General features: G+C 34.6%; 1 protein-coding gene across 1 annotated transcript; it reads left to right on the plus strand.

Moving 5' to 3' along the window:
- Positions 1-5,015: 5,015 nt before the first annotated feature.
- LOC113318442 (3-ketoacyl-CoA synthase 11-like) lies at positions 5,016-7,529 on the plus strand. The gene is made up of 2 exons (XM_026566611.1): positions 5,016-6,063; positions 6,560-7,529. Exons 1-2 carry the CDS (start codon positions 5,269-5,271, stop codon positions 7,340-7,342), a joined length of 1,578 nt encoding a protein of 525 aa, XP_026422396.1. The 5' UTR covers positions 5,016-5,268; the 3' UTR covers positions 7,343-7,529.
- Positions 7,530-12,551: the final 5,022 nt, after the last annotated feature.

A 12,551-nucleotide genomic window follows, 5' to 3' on the forward strand; every position in this document is an offset into this window, starting at 1 on the left:
TGACGTCACCTATTGATATACACGAGTGGTCCCCATTAGACATAACTTTAGCGTAATTTTATATGTAACGTAACTGTATATAAGTCCAAGAAGGATCACTTTGTAATATTTAGTCTAACTTGATAAATAACAATTATCTTTCTTTATTTCCTATCTTACTTTCCTTTAGAATTCAACCGTAATTACCGACCTACAAATAACTCGGTAATCACCAATTGGACCTAGAACTAAGTAATCTACAGACGAAGATCGATAATCAGATGAAGTCGAGAGATATATTCAGATTAATAACCACATATCTTTCGTGTAGGTACGTATTTCCGCCATAGGAAAATACGCATCTTCATAAATAATTTCTTGAATTTTTTTTAATGAGTTTGAATGACCTTCCATTACGATTTCCATTTAACGTTACAAAAATTATAAATATATGATTCCAAAAAGAGTTGGAGGTTTGATCTATATTAATGTCTAGATCTTCGTCATAATTTGTGACTGTCAAACACCTCTAACGTTGGTAAGATCTTATTCGCAAGTGTGGCGAGTAATCATGGTGTTTTCTCTTCTTTTCTTTTCGGATGAGAAAAAAATGAGAATGAATTTAAAAGTTGAAAATTATGGTTTGAGTGAGGGATATACGAGAGAAGAGACTCTTTTTATAGATCTCAATATCCTAACCACTAGTTTTTCTCAGAAAAACTAGTTGTTTACAGACTCAACCACATTGATATAAGTCAAAATTTGCAATAAATGGTTTTGTAGTCGTCATGGTCGTTGGATTAATATCACGACGATTATTTAATGTTGTTATTATCTATACCTTTTACCATGACGACACTTACCTGACTTGTCTAAATAAGCATCGTCAATGTTATATGTTTGTACCATTACGACTTAAAATAAAAATCTTTTATCTAAAAAATAATTTTTAAAATTCTTATAGTTTATTCTTGAACAATGACGACTCTAATCGGCCATTATAAATTTAAAAGGAAGTCTTCATGGTCGATATTTATAAACCATGACAACTTGTCTTGGGAATGTTTTGGTTTCTGAATTTGGAAAAGCATTTCACTGAATCGAAAAGGTATAAAATGTTTTGATTTTTGAATTCGTAAAAGAATTTAATTGAATCGAAAAGGTATACATCTTTCATAGCTTTACATTAAAGAAAATAAAATTGAATAGATCGTAACATTACACTTAAAAACTTAGTCATATAGGTTGAAATCATAGGTAATTCCTTCTAAGATACGATAGCAATCAACAAGCTCAAACTTTTTCTCATGGATAGCCTCATACCCTGCGCTTGATCCATCATCCACTGAAAAAACAAATCATAAGTTAGTTAGTATTATTCAAAACTATTTTTGATGAACGAATTGTTGATATATTTACTTTTATAGTACCCGACGTAGTGGGGTTGGCTTCTTTTATGGATTTCATTTCCTCTTTGAAAGCTTCATATTATTTAAAGAACTTCTCGAATCTTTTCTTAATCTCTTTAAGCTTACTACAAGAGCAAATACACGAAAATCAAAAATCATAACTAACATTCATGGTCACAGTACTGGAGTCGTCATGGTTTAAATTATTGACCATAACGACTTTCAATTATACCATGACAACCTTCTAGTTATACCACTAGGTCTCTTGGTAAATTTGGTATAAAGAGGGTGTTTTTTCTTTCTTTCTTTCTTTTTTTTTTAGCTAGAGTCGTCATTCTTTAGATAAGAGTCGTCATATCACAATTTTAATTCGTCATCTTTTTGATCATACCCGAACGGCCCTGAACTGAACTAGGTCGTGATCTTCAATAAATGGGTTTTAGTTTACTTAACTGATAAGACTCTCTTTCTATAACTGAGCTTTTTTGTTTGCAAATTTATATTTACAATGAAAACAACACACACAACGCTAAGAATAAGTAGATTAATGGGTTTTAGTTTACTTACTTTCTAAAGAACTTTCTAAATGGGGTCATATCTTCTTCCAATTTTTCATGATTTGATTTTTCCTTCTTTCTCGAATACAATTTTCCTTCGAGTTTATCTACTATTCTGGCACTTTTTTGTATGAGGCATTGTATTCATGGAAGAAGTTAATCGACAGTTGAAGTTTTCGGATCGACGATTGTGGCGATTAGTTGAGTTTAAAAAACAATTTGACGAAAAAGGAGTCGTCTGGTTTAGAGAATTTTGAGAAAGAGTGATTTCTGATTTTATGTTTTAGAATTGAAATGAATTAGGGGGTGATGGGTTAAAGGTTAAAAGGGTTTATATTTAGTTCTTAAGTAAGATACTCTCATTTGGCACGCCCTAAAATTTTTGTACGGTGAGTATTTGGCACCCCTATAATTTTTGTACGTTGAGTAGAATTGATACAACCCCCAATTAATCCTTGTATACCCCAACTAAACAAGGAAATTAAAGGGTTGGCACTCACCTCCTTTTTATTCCACAGCGACTCCCAAACATAAAATGGTAGTCTCCAAATTAGGTTTCTTTAAATTGAATCACTATCTATTTTAGTTTCTTTACTGGTGCATCCTTGCCGATTAGGCAACTAGCTCTTTAGTTAATTTGGCTATTGGCTAGTCCAGTTGTCTGGGAGAGTCGCCCTTAAAGTAAGCAGATCGAATAAGCACCCTAAGAGGATACAAAATTGATGGCATCTTAAAAACCTTCTCTCTCCTCTCTCTCACTCTTTCCTCTTTTCAAAAAAAAAAAAAAATTAAAAAAAAAAACTATCAAGAACAACCCATTTTGGACTACATCTGACCAGATTTCTTCATTATTTCTTGTTTTCTAGGTTAAGTAGTAGTTTAGTTTAGTTGTTATTATATTTTCTACTTATCTATACCGTTATGGTGGTTTTATCTACTCTCTTGAGGTTTATCTTCGCTTTAATGGCGATTCTTGGTTATCGGGTTGGGTTTTAAGATCAATAGTGATGCTCTCCAACGACGAAATCTTCATCTTTGTTAACTCCGGCGACAAAATCTTCATCACCAACTTATATGGCGACGAAAACTTCATCGATGGTTCTTTTGACGACGAAATCTTCATCACTATTTGAGCAAATCACTCTTATTTTGGGAGCATATTTTTCTAAAGAAGAAAAACAAACTAAATGGTTGTAATTTAATTCCGAGAAAAACCATCCTTCTTCTGATTCAATCGGATCTTATTCATACTTGTATTTGTCTTACTCTGGTAATCATTTTCTTTCTCTTGTCGGATTTCTCGGTATTGTATTTTTACAGTATGTTCTTATTACTTTGTATTCTCTTATTTTCGATCTTAAACTCATTATACCTTGAATTTCCATTAATAAAAAGGTTCCTTGTTAAAAGAAAACAAAAACAAAAAAAATGGGTCCTCGTAAGATCCCCTCTTATGTTTCCCGATGGGAAAAAGAAAAAGGAAAAAATATCCCTCAATCCATAAACGTTCCAGTCCATGAGTTGAAGTGTTTAGCAATCATGTCCTCCTGTCCATGTGCACTGAGATGGGTGCGTTAAATTCATTGAATTCGAGAGGACATGGTTCTATACTGGCTATTTGTGAACGAGGCATTGTCATGAATTACGTGTGAGGATCGCAAGTTTGCAACTGCGACCACATCCACATGCATTATTTTCTTTCTAGGTTTAGAGAAGGGGTCATTCATGATTTCATTCTATTTTTGACTACCCCTTCTCGATAGTGCGACATAAGTCAAAACATGCCGTGTTTTGCTGTTACACCATACTTCATTATGTGCATTCAAACTTCTCAGAGAAATCAAATTGGGATCGGTTTCAAATCAATTAATTAGGTCAATCAACAATCAAGCATTTAAAGGCTTCACAACCGTTACCAGCCTTCTTTACAACTGTCTACTTCATTCTTCCATTGCTAACGAATCATTTATTTTCCTTGCAATACCCATTTTCTTGCAGTTTATTACGACAATACCCATCAATAAATGGCTCAACGAGCCAGCCAGACACCGAGTCATTTTCAAACAAGGTCCCGGTATCCTACTTCATAAAGAGATTATTTTTTAAAATTTAATTGTTTTTATTGATACCGCAGATGGCATAGATTGATCAGTACTCATCAAGAGTTGGTTAACAACCCAACGCTGATTATTTTTTTTGGTTAACTATATTACCCATGAGCAGCTAAACCTAACATAGACTAGCTCACTAAAGCTTCTTTTTTGTTTGGTAAACTGGTTAGAATTCCATTATCCAAACCAAAATAGTTTACGGAAAATGGGTCATTTGTCCAAATATTTTTAAATCACGGTTCACATGGACGAGTAAAAAATAATTTGGGTGAAATGGCCAAAAAAAAACAGTAAGAGCTTAAATTTAAAAAATAGTAAGGATGAAACTGGATACATCCTGTGTAAATTAAAAATAAGAAAAAATATTTGAAAATGGGCACGATGAAACTGGTTACATCCTGACTATTTTTACATTTTTGTCCATTTAAACAGTATCAAAATCTAACTGTCCATTTCACCCAGAAATTGTTGATTTTGATTTTTTTAACCAATTTTGTGAATAGTTTAAAAATGTCACAAGAAATGAAACTCCGATATTAAACTAAAGTTCTTACAGTCTTAATTCTAATGTGATTTTGCTTGGGAGACTGGCAGTTAGACTTTTGTGGTTCTTTTCCTTATCTTTTGCGCAAACAGGTTTACTAAACTAGAAGAAATCATCATAAAATACTTTACTCATATATTTTAGCGAAAGACTTTTTTTCTTTACTGATATGAAAATTAATTAATCGGTTAACATTGTTTTGACCAACCAGTGACGTTGGCGCAATAGTTTCATACCAGATATCATCAGTCTATCAATAAGTCAAATCCCATCATCGCCATGGCGTCCAGTTATTCATCTTTGCATAACATGCCTAGTGCCGACCCCAACAGGGCAGTTTAGGCAGAAAAATGAGTGATAAAAGATGTGAATAGTGTAAGACTAGTGTGAATCCTGCCAGTCTCTGGCTGGCGAATTTATTTCTACAGCTTCTTCTCTTTTCCTTTTAAAAACCTTAATAAGTTTTGTGGAGAAAGAAAACTATATAGACAACTTAGTTTGTTTGGTAGTTGCATCTTCCCATCTCTTCCCCCCTCTAAACAAACTCTTTAAATTGCCACCACTTGATCCTTTTCTTCTCCCATAATCTCTCAACCTCTAGAAATTTTCCAAAAACAATTTCTAACTCTCCATTGTTTTTTACTTGATCTTTCAAAGTATACACGAGAATGGATCAAAAGAAAAAAGACCCAGTTTCAGTTTCTGACGGTACGGTTGAATATGATCAATCCAACAAGGCACCAGCAAAATACTTACCACTTCCTGATTTTCTCTTGTCAGTAAAACTCAAATATGTAAAGTTAGGGTATCATGTTCTCATCTCCAATGCTATGTATCTCATTCTAACACCTCTCTTCATTATCGTATCTGTTCGTGTCTCGACATTAAAGTACCATGATTTACTCCAACTCTGGGATCAACTGAGATTCAACCTCGTCTCAGTTATATTATGTTCAGTTCTCATTGTTTTTGTAGCCACACTTTATTACATGTCTCGGCCACGGAAAATATACTTGGTAAATTTTTCATGTTATAAACCTGAACCGGAACGGAAGTGTACTCGAGAAATATTCATGGAAAGGTCTGGAATGACTGGTAGTTTCTCCGATGAGAATCTAGCGTTTCAAAAGAAAATTCTTGAGAGATCAGGGTTAGGGCAATCGACATATTTGCCGGAGGCAGTGTTACGTGTGCCGCCGAATCCGTGCATGGCGGAAGCGAGGAAAGAAGCAGAAATGGTTATGTTCGGTGCAGTGGATGAATTGCTGGAGAAAACTGGTGTTCAGGCCAAAGATATTGGGATTGTTATTGTGAATTGTAGTCTTTTTAATCCAACACCTTCACTTTCAGCCATGATTGTTAACCACTATAAGCTTAGAAGTAATGTCTTCAGTTACAATCTTGGTGGTATGGGTTGTAGTGCTGGACTCATTTCTATTGACCTTGCCAAACAACTCCTTCAGGTTTGTTATCTTTCTATTCAGTCTTTGAGTTTTAGTTAGTTTATTTAAAAACCAAAAGAAGTTTTTTAAGTGCAATGATTCTGTTAGATTTTCTGATATAAATTGCCTTTTGTTTGGAAAATTTTGAGAATATCTACTATTTTAAGCTAAGCAAACAACCCCTTGTTTTCTTCTCCATAAATTTCTTTCTGTTGGATTTAGTTACCCCTAATTAGAAACACCACAAATATCTAGGAATTCCAATCAACGGATAGAAAATTCTCATTGGAACGACGGTATAAAATGGGTCAAGTTTGTTCACTCACGAGTCACCATCACTAGTGATATGCACCGACGAAATTATACTAACCATGGGTGTCAAAATAGACAGTGAAATAAACGGCTAGGATTATGTAGTAGTAATAGTATTCATTACCTAGCTAATATGCGCTGTATCAACTACCCATGGTTTGTTCACGCATGTAACATTAACATTTTCTTTTATCTACTGCAACAGGCAATCCCCAATTCTTATTGTCTAGTAATAAGCATGGAGAACATAACACTCAACTGGTACTTTGGCAACAACCGATCTATGTTAGTCTCAAACTGTCTCTTTCGAATGGGAGGAGCCGCAATTCTTCTCTCTAACAGATCGTCTGACCGTCGACGTTCTAAATACCAACTCATCCACACCGTCCGTACCCATAAAGGAGCTGATGATCGGTCGTTCGGCTGTGTCTTTCAAGAAGAAGATGAAAACAAAAAGGTCGGAGTTTCCCTTTCGAAGGACTTAATGGCTGTTGCTGGTGAAGCTTTAAAAACAAACATTACCACTCTAGGACCGTTAGTCTTGCCCGTATCGGAACAACTACTGTTTTTTGCGACTTTAGTGGGTAGAAAAGTCATGAAAATGAAAATTAAACCATATATACCAGATTTTAAATTAGCATTTGAACATTTTTGTATTCATGCTGGAGGAAGAGCTGTTTTAGATGAGCTCGAAAAGAATTTGGATTTAAGGGAAAGTCATATGGAACCATCAAGAATGACTTTATACAGATTTGGTAATACTTCTAGTAGTTCATTGTGGTATGAACTTGCTTATTCAGAAGCTAAAGGGAGAATTAAAAAGGGAGATCGAACATGGCAAATCGCGTTTGGGTCAGGGTTTAAATGTAACAGTGCAGTATGGCAAGCGTTGAGAACGGTTAATCCAGCTAAAGAGAAGAACCCGTGGATGGATGAGATTGCTGCATTCCCTGTTCATGTTCCTAGAGTAGAATCAATTGGATCATAAACCAACCTAGCTGGGTAGAATATTATGTTCTTCAGCCCAATTAGGGATGTTTAATTTTTCATGATGCTTTGACCCTATTGTTGTAATAATTTTTCTCTTTTTACTTTCTACTTATGATTCATTTGTAAGGTGGTCGTTTGATGTAATTGAATCTAAACATAATTTGAAATATGTGAGAAATTGCTTATGTTTAATATGTGCCGTGATTGATTTTTTGAGAATTATATGGTATGAAATTATGGTTTGGTCCATTTATGTTCGGGCCTACATCAATTTGGTCCTTTTAGAAATCATCTTTTCCATTTGGTCCATAATTATTTAAAAATATTAAATGGACCAAAATACCCTTCTATTTTAATTCCTACTTAATTTTTGTAGCAGTTCGTTCTCTCTGATGAACTCCGGAGTTCATTCTTTCAAATGAACACCTAATAAAACCAAACTAAATCACATATGAAAACAGAGTTCATTCTGTAAAATGAACAAAACACAAAACTTCATTATTATGACAAAAAGCAGAGTTCATTCTTTCAAATGAACACCTGATCAGACTTATATGAAAACAGAGTTCATTCGACAAAATGAACACCTATCAAAAACTAACTAATTCAAACCTAGAATTGAGTTCATTCTTTCAGATGAACACCTAACAATTCAAGATCTAAAAAATAAAGTTCATTCTTTACATGAACACACAAAAAAATACATAAAAATCAGAGTTCATCTTCATCAACACGAGTTCATCTTCAACACGAGTTCATTTTTTACATGAACACACAAAAATCAAGATCTTCAGCAAAAACATCATCGTCTTCAAAAACAACAGCAGCAACAAAACATGATCTTCAACACGAGTTCATCTTCAACACGAGTTCATCTTCACCACGAGTTCATCTTCAACAGCAGCAGCAGCATCAAAAAACAACAGCAACAAAAACATCATCGCCTCCAAAAACAGCAACAGCAGCAACATTATGTAACCCTAGAAAAAAACAAAATCATTATCTTCGTCGTTTGTAATTGCAACAGCAGAAGAAGAAAAAAACATCATTATACAGAGTTCATTCGAAAGAATGAACACTCAATAACAACACTGATTCAAGATATAAAAACACAGTTTCATTCTTGAAAATGAACATACAAACAAAACCTAATTCAACTCAAACCTTCAATAGCAGCAGGGAAAGAGCAGTAGCAGAGAAAATAAAACCTAATTAAATCTTCAACGGCAGCCGATGAGTTCGTCGTAATCGTTTTCATCATCTACAACAGCAGCAGCAACAACAACATGAGTCTGTCGTAATCATATTCATCATCACCAACATGAGCAGCAACAACGTATTCAACAGTAGCAGCACCATCGTATTCATCGTCTACAACTACCAAATCTACATATCTAAATCACAGATTTAGATTTTCACCTTCGAATCGCCATTGTTACAGCAACAGGAAGAAAAAAAAAAGGTGCTCGTGGAGACGCCATTGTTACAGCAGCAGGAAGAAAAGAAGAAGAAGAAGAAGAAGAAGAAGAAGAAGAAGAAGAAGAAAGAGAGAAGAGAGAAACTAGATCTGAAAATGAAGATGAGAGAGAAAGTAAATATGAGAATGAGATATTTTTCTACTGATTTTTTGTATATATTTGGTCCCAAAAGGGTATTTTTGCCACTACCAAATGACAATTACATCATCCATGATGTCACCGTAGGACCAAATCATAATTTCTAGGACCAAACAATAATATATATATATTAAAGGACCAAACAGACAGTTGACTGAGTCAACTGGACTAAACTCTCTCTAATATATTATTTCTAGGACCTGTTGGTATTTCCTACATGAATTTTCTCCTCCTATAAATTAGGTGAACAAGTGCTTATATCATATATGTTTTACTCTTTAGAACCCATCTAATGAGAGATGATTATGGCCAAAAATAAGCACATTGAGCAAGTAAGCCAATGGATTGTTCAACCAGCTTTGCAAAGCTCAAATCGTATTTTTTCGCTAACACTTTCTATCTCTAGAAAAAGCAACCTCTTTCCAGAAAACATACTTTCTCTAAAAACTCAACAAAACCCTAGAAGTTTTGAGTTTAATCTGCTCGGATACGCTCTAAATCTCTACCCAATCTACTTTTTTCGTTTGTAATTACTCTATGATATGTTCTAATATGCTTTTTAGTTTCGAATTTATTTTTTTAGATTAACTCTCTGGTTCTTTTTCACTTTTTAAGTTTACTTTTTAGCTTTTGGATTTGGGTTTTTGACCTTAATCTTTATCAATAATCCTTGTCTTCCTTTCTTACTTTATCGTTTTAATTGTTTTAGTTCAGGTTTCTTTACTTGTTTTAATCTTAGGTTCTGCTATTTGGGAACTTTAATTTTCAGCTGTGATTTAAATCGTACAAATGCTTGTTTGATCGCATTTCCCGACTAAGGTTGGAATTCTCATAAGTTCTCGTTTAAGTTTCTATTGATTTTTTTCAATCCACTAGCAGAGGCTTTTCTCATCAAAGTGAAAAAAACAACTTCAGGAAGCTTTCGACCAGCAACAACTTTAAAGCCTCAAAGTTCCACCAACAATATCATCAGGCTCCATGGCTCCTACTCTAGTTCACATACCAGCAACAACAAGGTTCCCAAAGACACAGACACAAGCCACTACAATGACATGAAAATCACCAACAACAAAAAGTTCCTGACCGATGCAGATGAAGACCCAAACGGCCAAACCAATGCAGATGAAGACCCAAACCGATCCCGACCGATTTTGTCCTATGAAATCCGAGTTAAGTTATACTGGTTACCCATGGTTACTGTTACTGAAAAAGCGGGGGTCTAACAACCACACCCAATATTTCGCTTAGCAATTTGTATGGACTAACTCCAATATACTTTTAAGAGAATCAACTAGACAGTCAGACTCAATCTTATAAAAAGTATATCCAAGAGTTATATCTTAATTTCTCGATTCAATACTTACTCAAGCAAAGTCTAATTGAATACAAGAGAAAATCACTTGAACGGTACCAAAAACCAATGTTCAAGTATCAATCAATTTCAATCAACAGCCAAAGGTTGGATTTACCAATTGATCTATTCCACGTACAACCTGTGATATTTCAATTATATAACAAAATATAATGCAGAAAAAAATAACACAGACACCAGAAGTTTTGTTAACGAGAAAAACGCAAATGAAAAAAAACCCCGGGACCTAGTCCAGATTGAACACACACTGTATTAAGCCGCTACAGACACTATCCTACTACAAAATAACTTCGGCCTGGACTGTAGTTGAACCCCAATCAATCTCACACTGATCCAAGGTACAATTGCTCTCCTTACGTCTCTGATCCCAGCAGGATACTACGCACTTGATTCCCTTAGCTGATCTCACCCACAACTAAGAGTTGCTACGACCCAAGTCGAAAACTTTAATAAACAAATCTGTATCACACAGGAAAATCTACATGAATAGATAAATCAGTCTCCCACAGAAATACCTACGAGTTTTGTTCCGTCTTTTGATAAATCAAGGTGAACAGGAACCAATCCATAACCCGGACTTATATTCCCGAAGAACAGCCTAGAATTATCAATCACCTCACAATAATCTTAATCGACTAGCGAAACAAGATATTGTGGAATCACAAACGATGAGACGAACAGTTTGTGACTACTTTTCTATCTTGCCTATCAGAGAAATCAATCTCAAGCCAATCTTACGATTACTCAAATACGATAGAAACAGCAAGATCAGATCACGCAACTACAGAGTAAATAGTTGGGTCTTGCTTCACAATCCCAATGAAGTCTTTAAGTCGTTAACCTACAGGGTCTCGATAGAAACCTAAGGTTAAAGAAGAATCGACTCTAGCTTACAACTAGTATCACACAGGAGGTGTAGGGATAAGGTTTCCCAGTTGTTAGAGTTCTCCTTTATATAGTCTTTAAATCAGGGTTTTCAATCAATGCTACCTTGGTAACAAAGCATTCAATATTCACCGTTAGATGAAAACCTGATTAGATTCAAGCTAATATCTTTCAACCGTTAGATCGAACTTAGCTTGTTATACACACATGAAATGTAACTTCATTTAGGTTTGAGTAACCGTACCTAAACGTGTACAAGTTGTTGGTTCAATAGTAGTTAACCGTAGGTTAGCCATATGAGCACTTTCATATCAACCTTATTCTTCTTTACCACAACTAGTTCAAATGACTCAAATGAACTAGTTAGAGAGTTGTTAAATTTCTTAAATCTCATAGAAGTATACAAGACACAATCGAAACAAAAAAAATAGTTTTGATTCACTCGAATAGATTCATGAACATTATAGCCACGGTTTGCAGAGATTGCATTCCTTAAAATATAAATGTCTTAGTTCACGAATTAAACTGTTTTTAGAAAATAACCTACTTAAGTACGCATACTGGTACGCGGACTTAAGTACCCATATTAAGTTTGTTTTCAGTTCACAAACTCCAGCAGAAATTCACGGGATGTGAACTTCCGGTATTACTCGGAATTTAGTTCCGGTTATCCTGAGCAGCAAAGTACGCATACTTTGGTTCAAGGATATTGGACTTACACACATATGAGTTGTCTCACAATGTTTATATCCAACCATTGTTATGTATTCTGAACTCTCATTTCAATCATTGAAACATTCTTAGAGGACGTTATATAGTTGTTGTTCATAAATTATTTTTCGTCAAAGCGATTTTTAAGTAATTGAAACTAATATGACTTTCGTCACTAGTAAAGATGAACTTGTCCAAAGCGAAAGCTTACCAACACATATTTCAATAAATAGATAAGAGAGATAAACTCAACTCGAAATAGTACATGTGTATAATCATAGTCTATATAGCAATACGACTTTTGTCTCAAGATAGGAGATAAAGTAGACTTTTGAGTGATAGATAAGTTCAAGTATTCACATACCTTTTTTCGATGAAGTTCCACCAGTTCCTTGAGTAGTTCTTCGTCTTTGCATGATGAACGTCGTGGAGTCTAGAGCTCAACTACACTTTCTATCCTAGTCCGAGACTTAGATATTAGTAGACTAGAAATCAAGACTTATATTTTTGGCAACTAAACTTGATAAACAAGCTTGAGATAGCAACGGTTGCGAGTTCGACTGAGCAGTACTCTAACAATCTCTCCCTTTGTCAATTTTAGTGACAAAACTATCAATACATAT

The sequence above is a fragment of the Papaver somniferum genome, chromosome 10 (assembly GCF_003573695.1).
Source record: "Papaver somniferum cultivar HN1 chromosome 10, ASM357369v1, whole genome shotgun sequence".
Taxonomy (NCBI): Eukaryota; Viridiplantae; Streptophyta; class Magnoliopsida; order Ranunculales; family Papaveraceae; genus Papaver; species Papaver somniferum.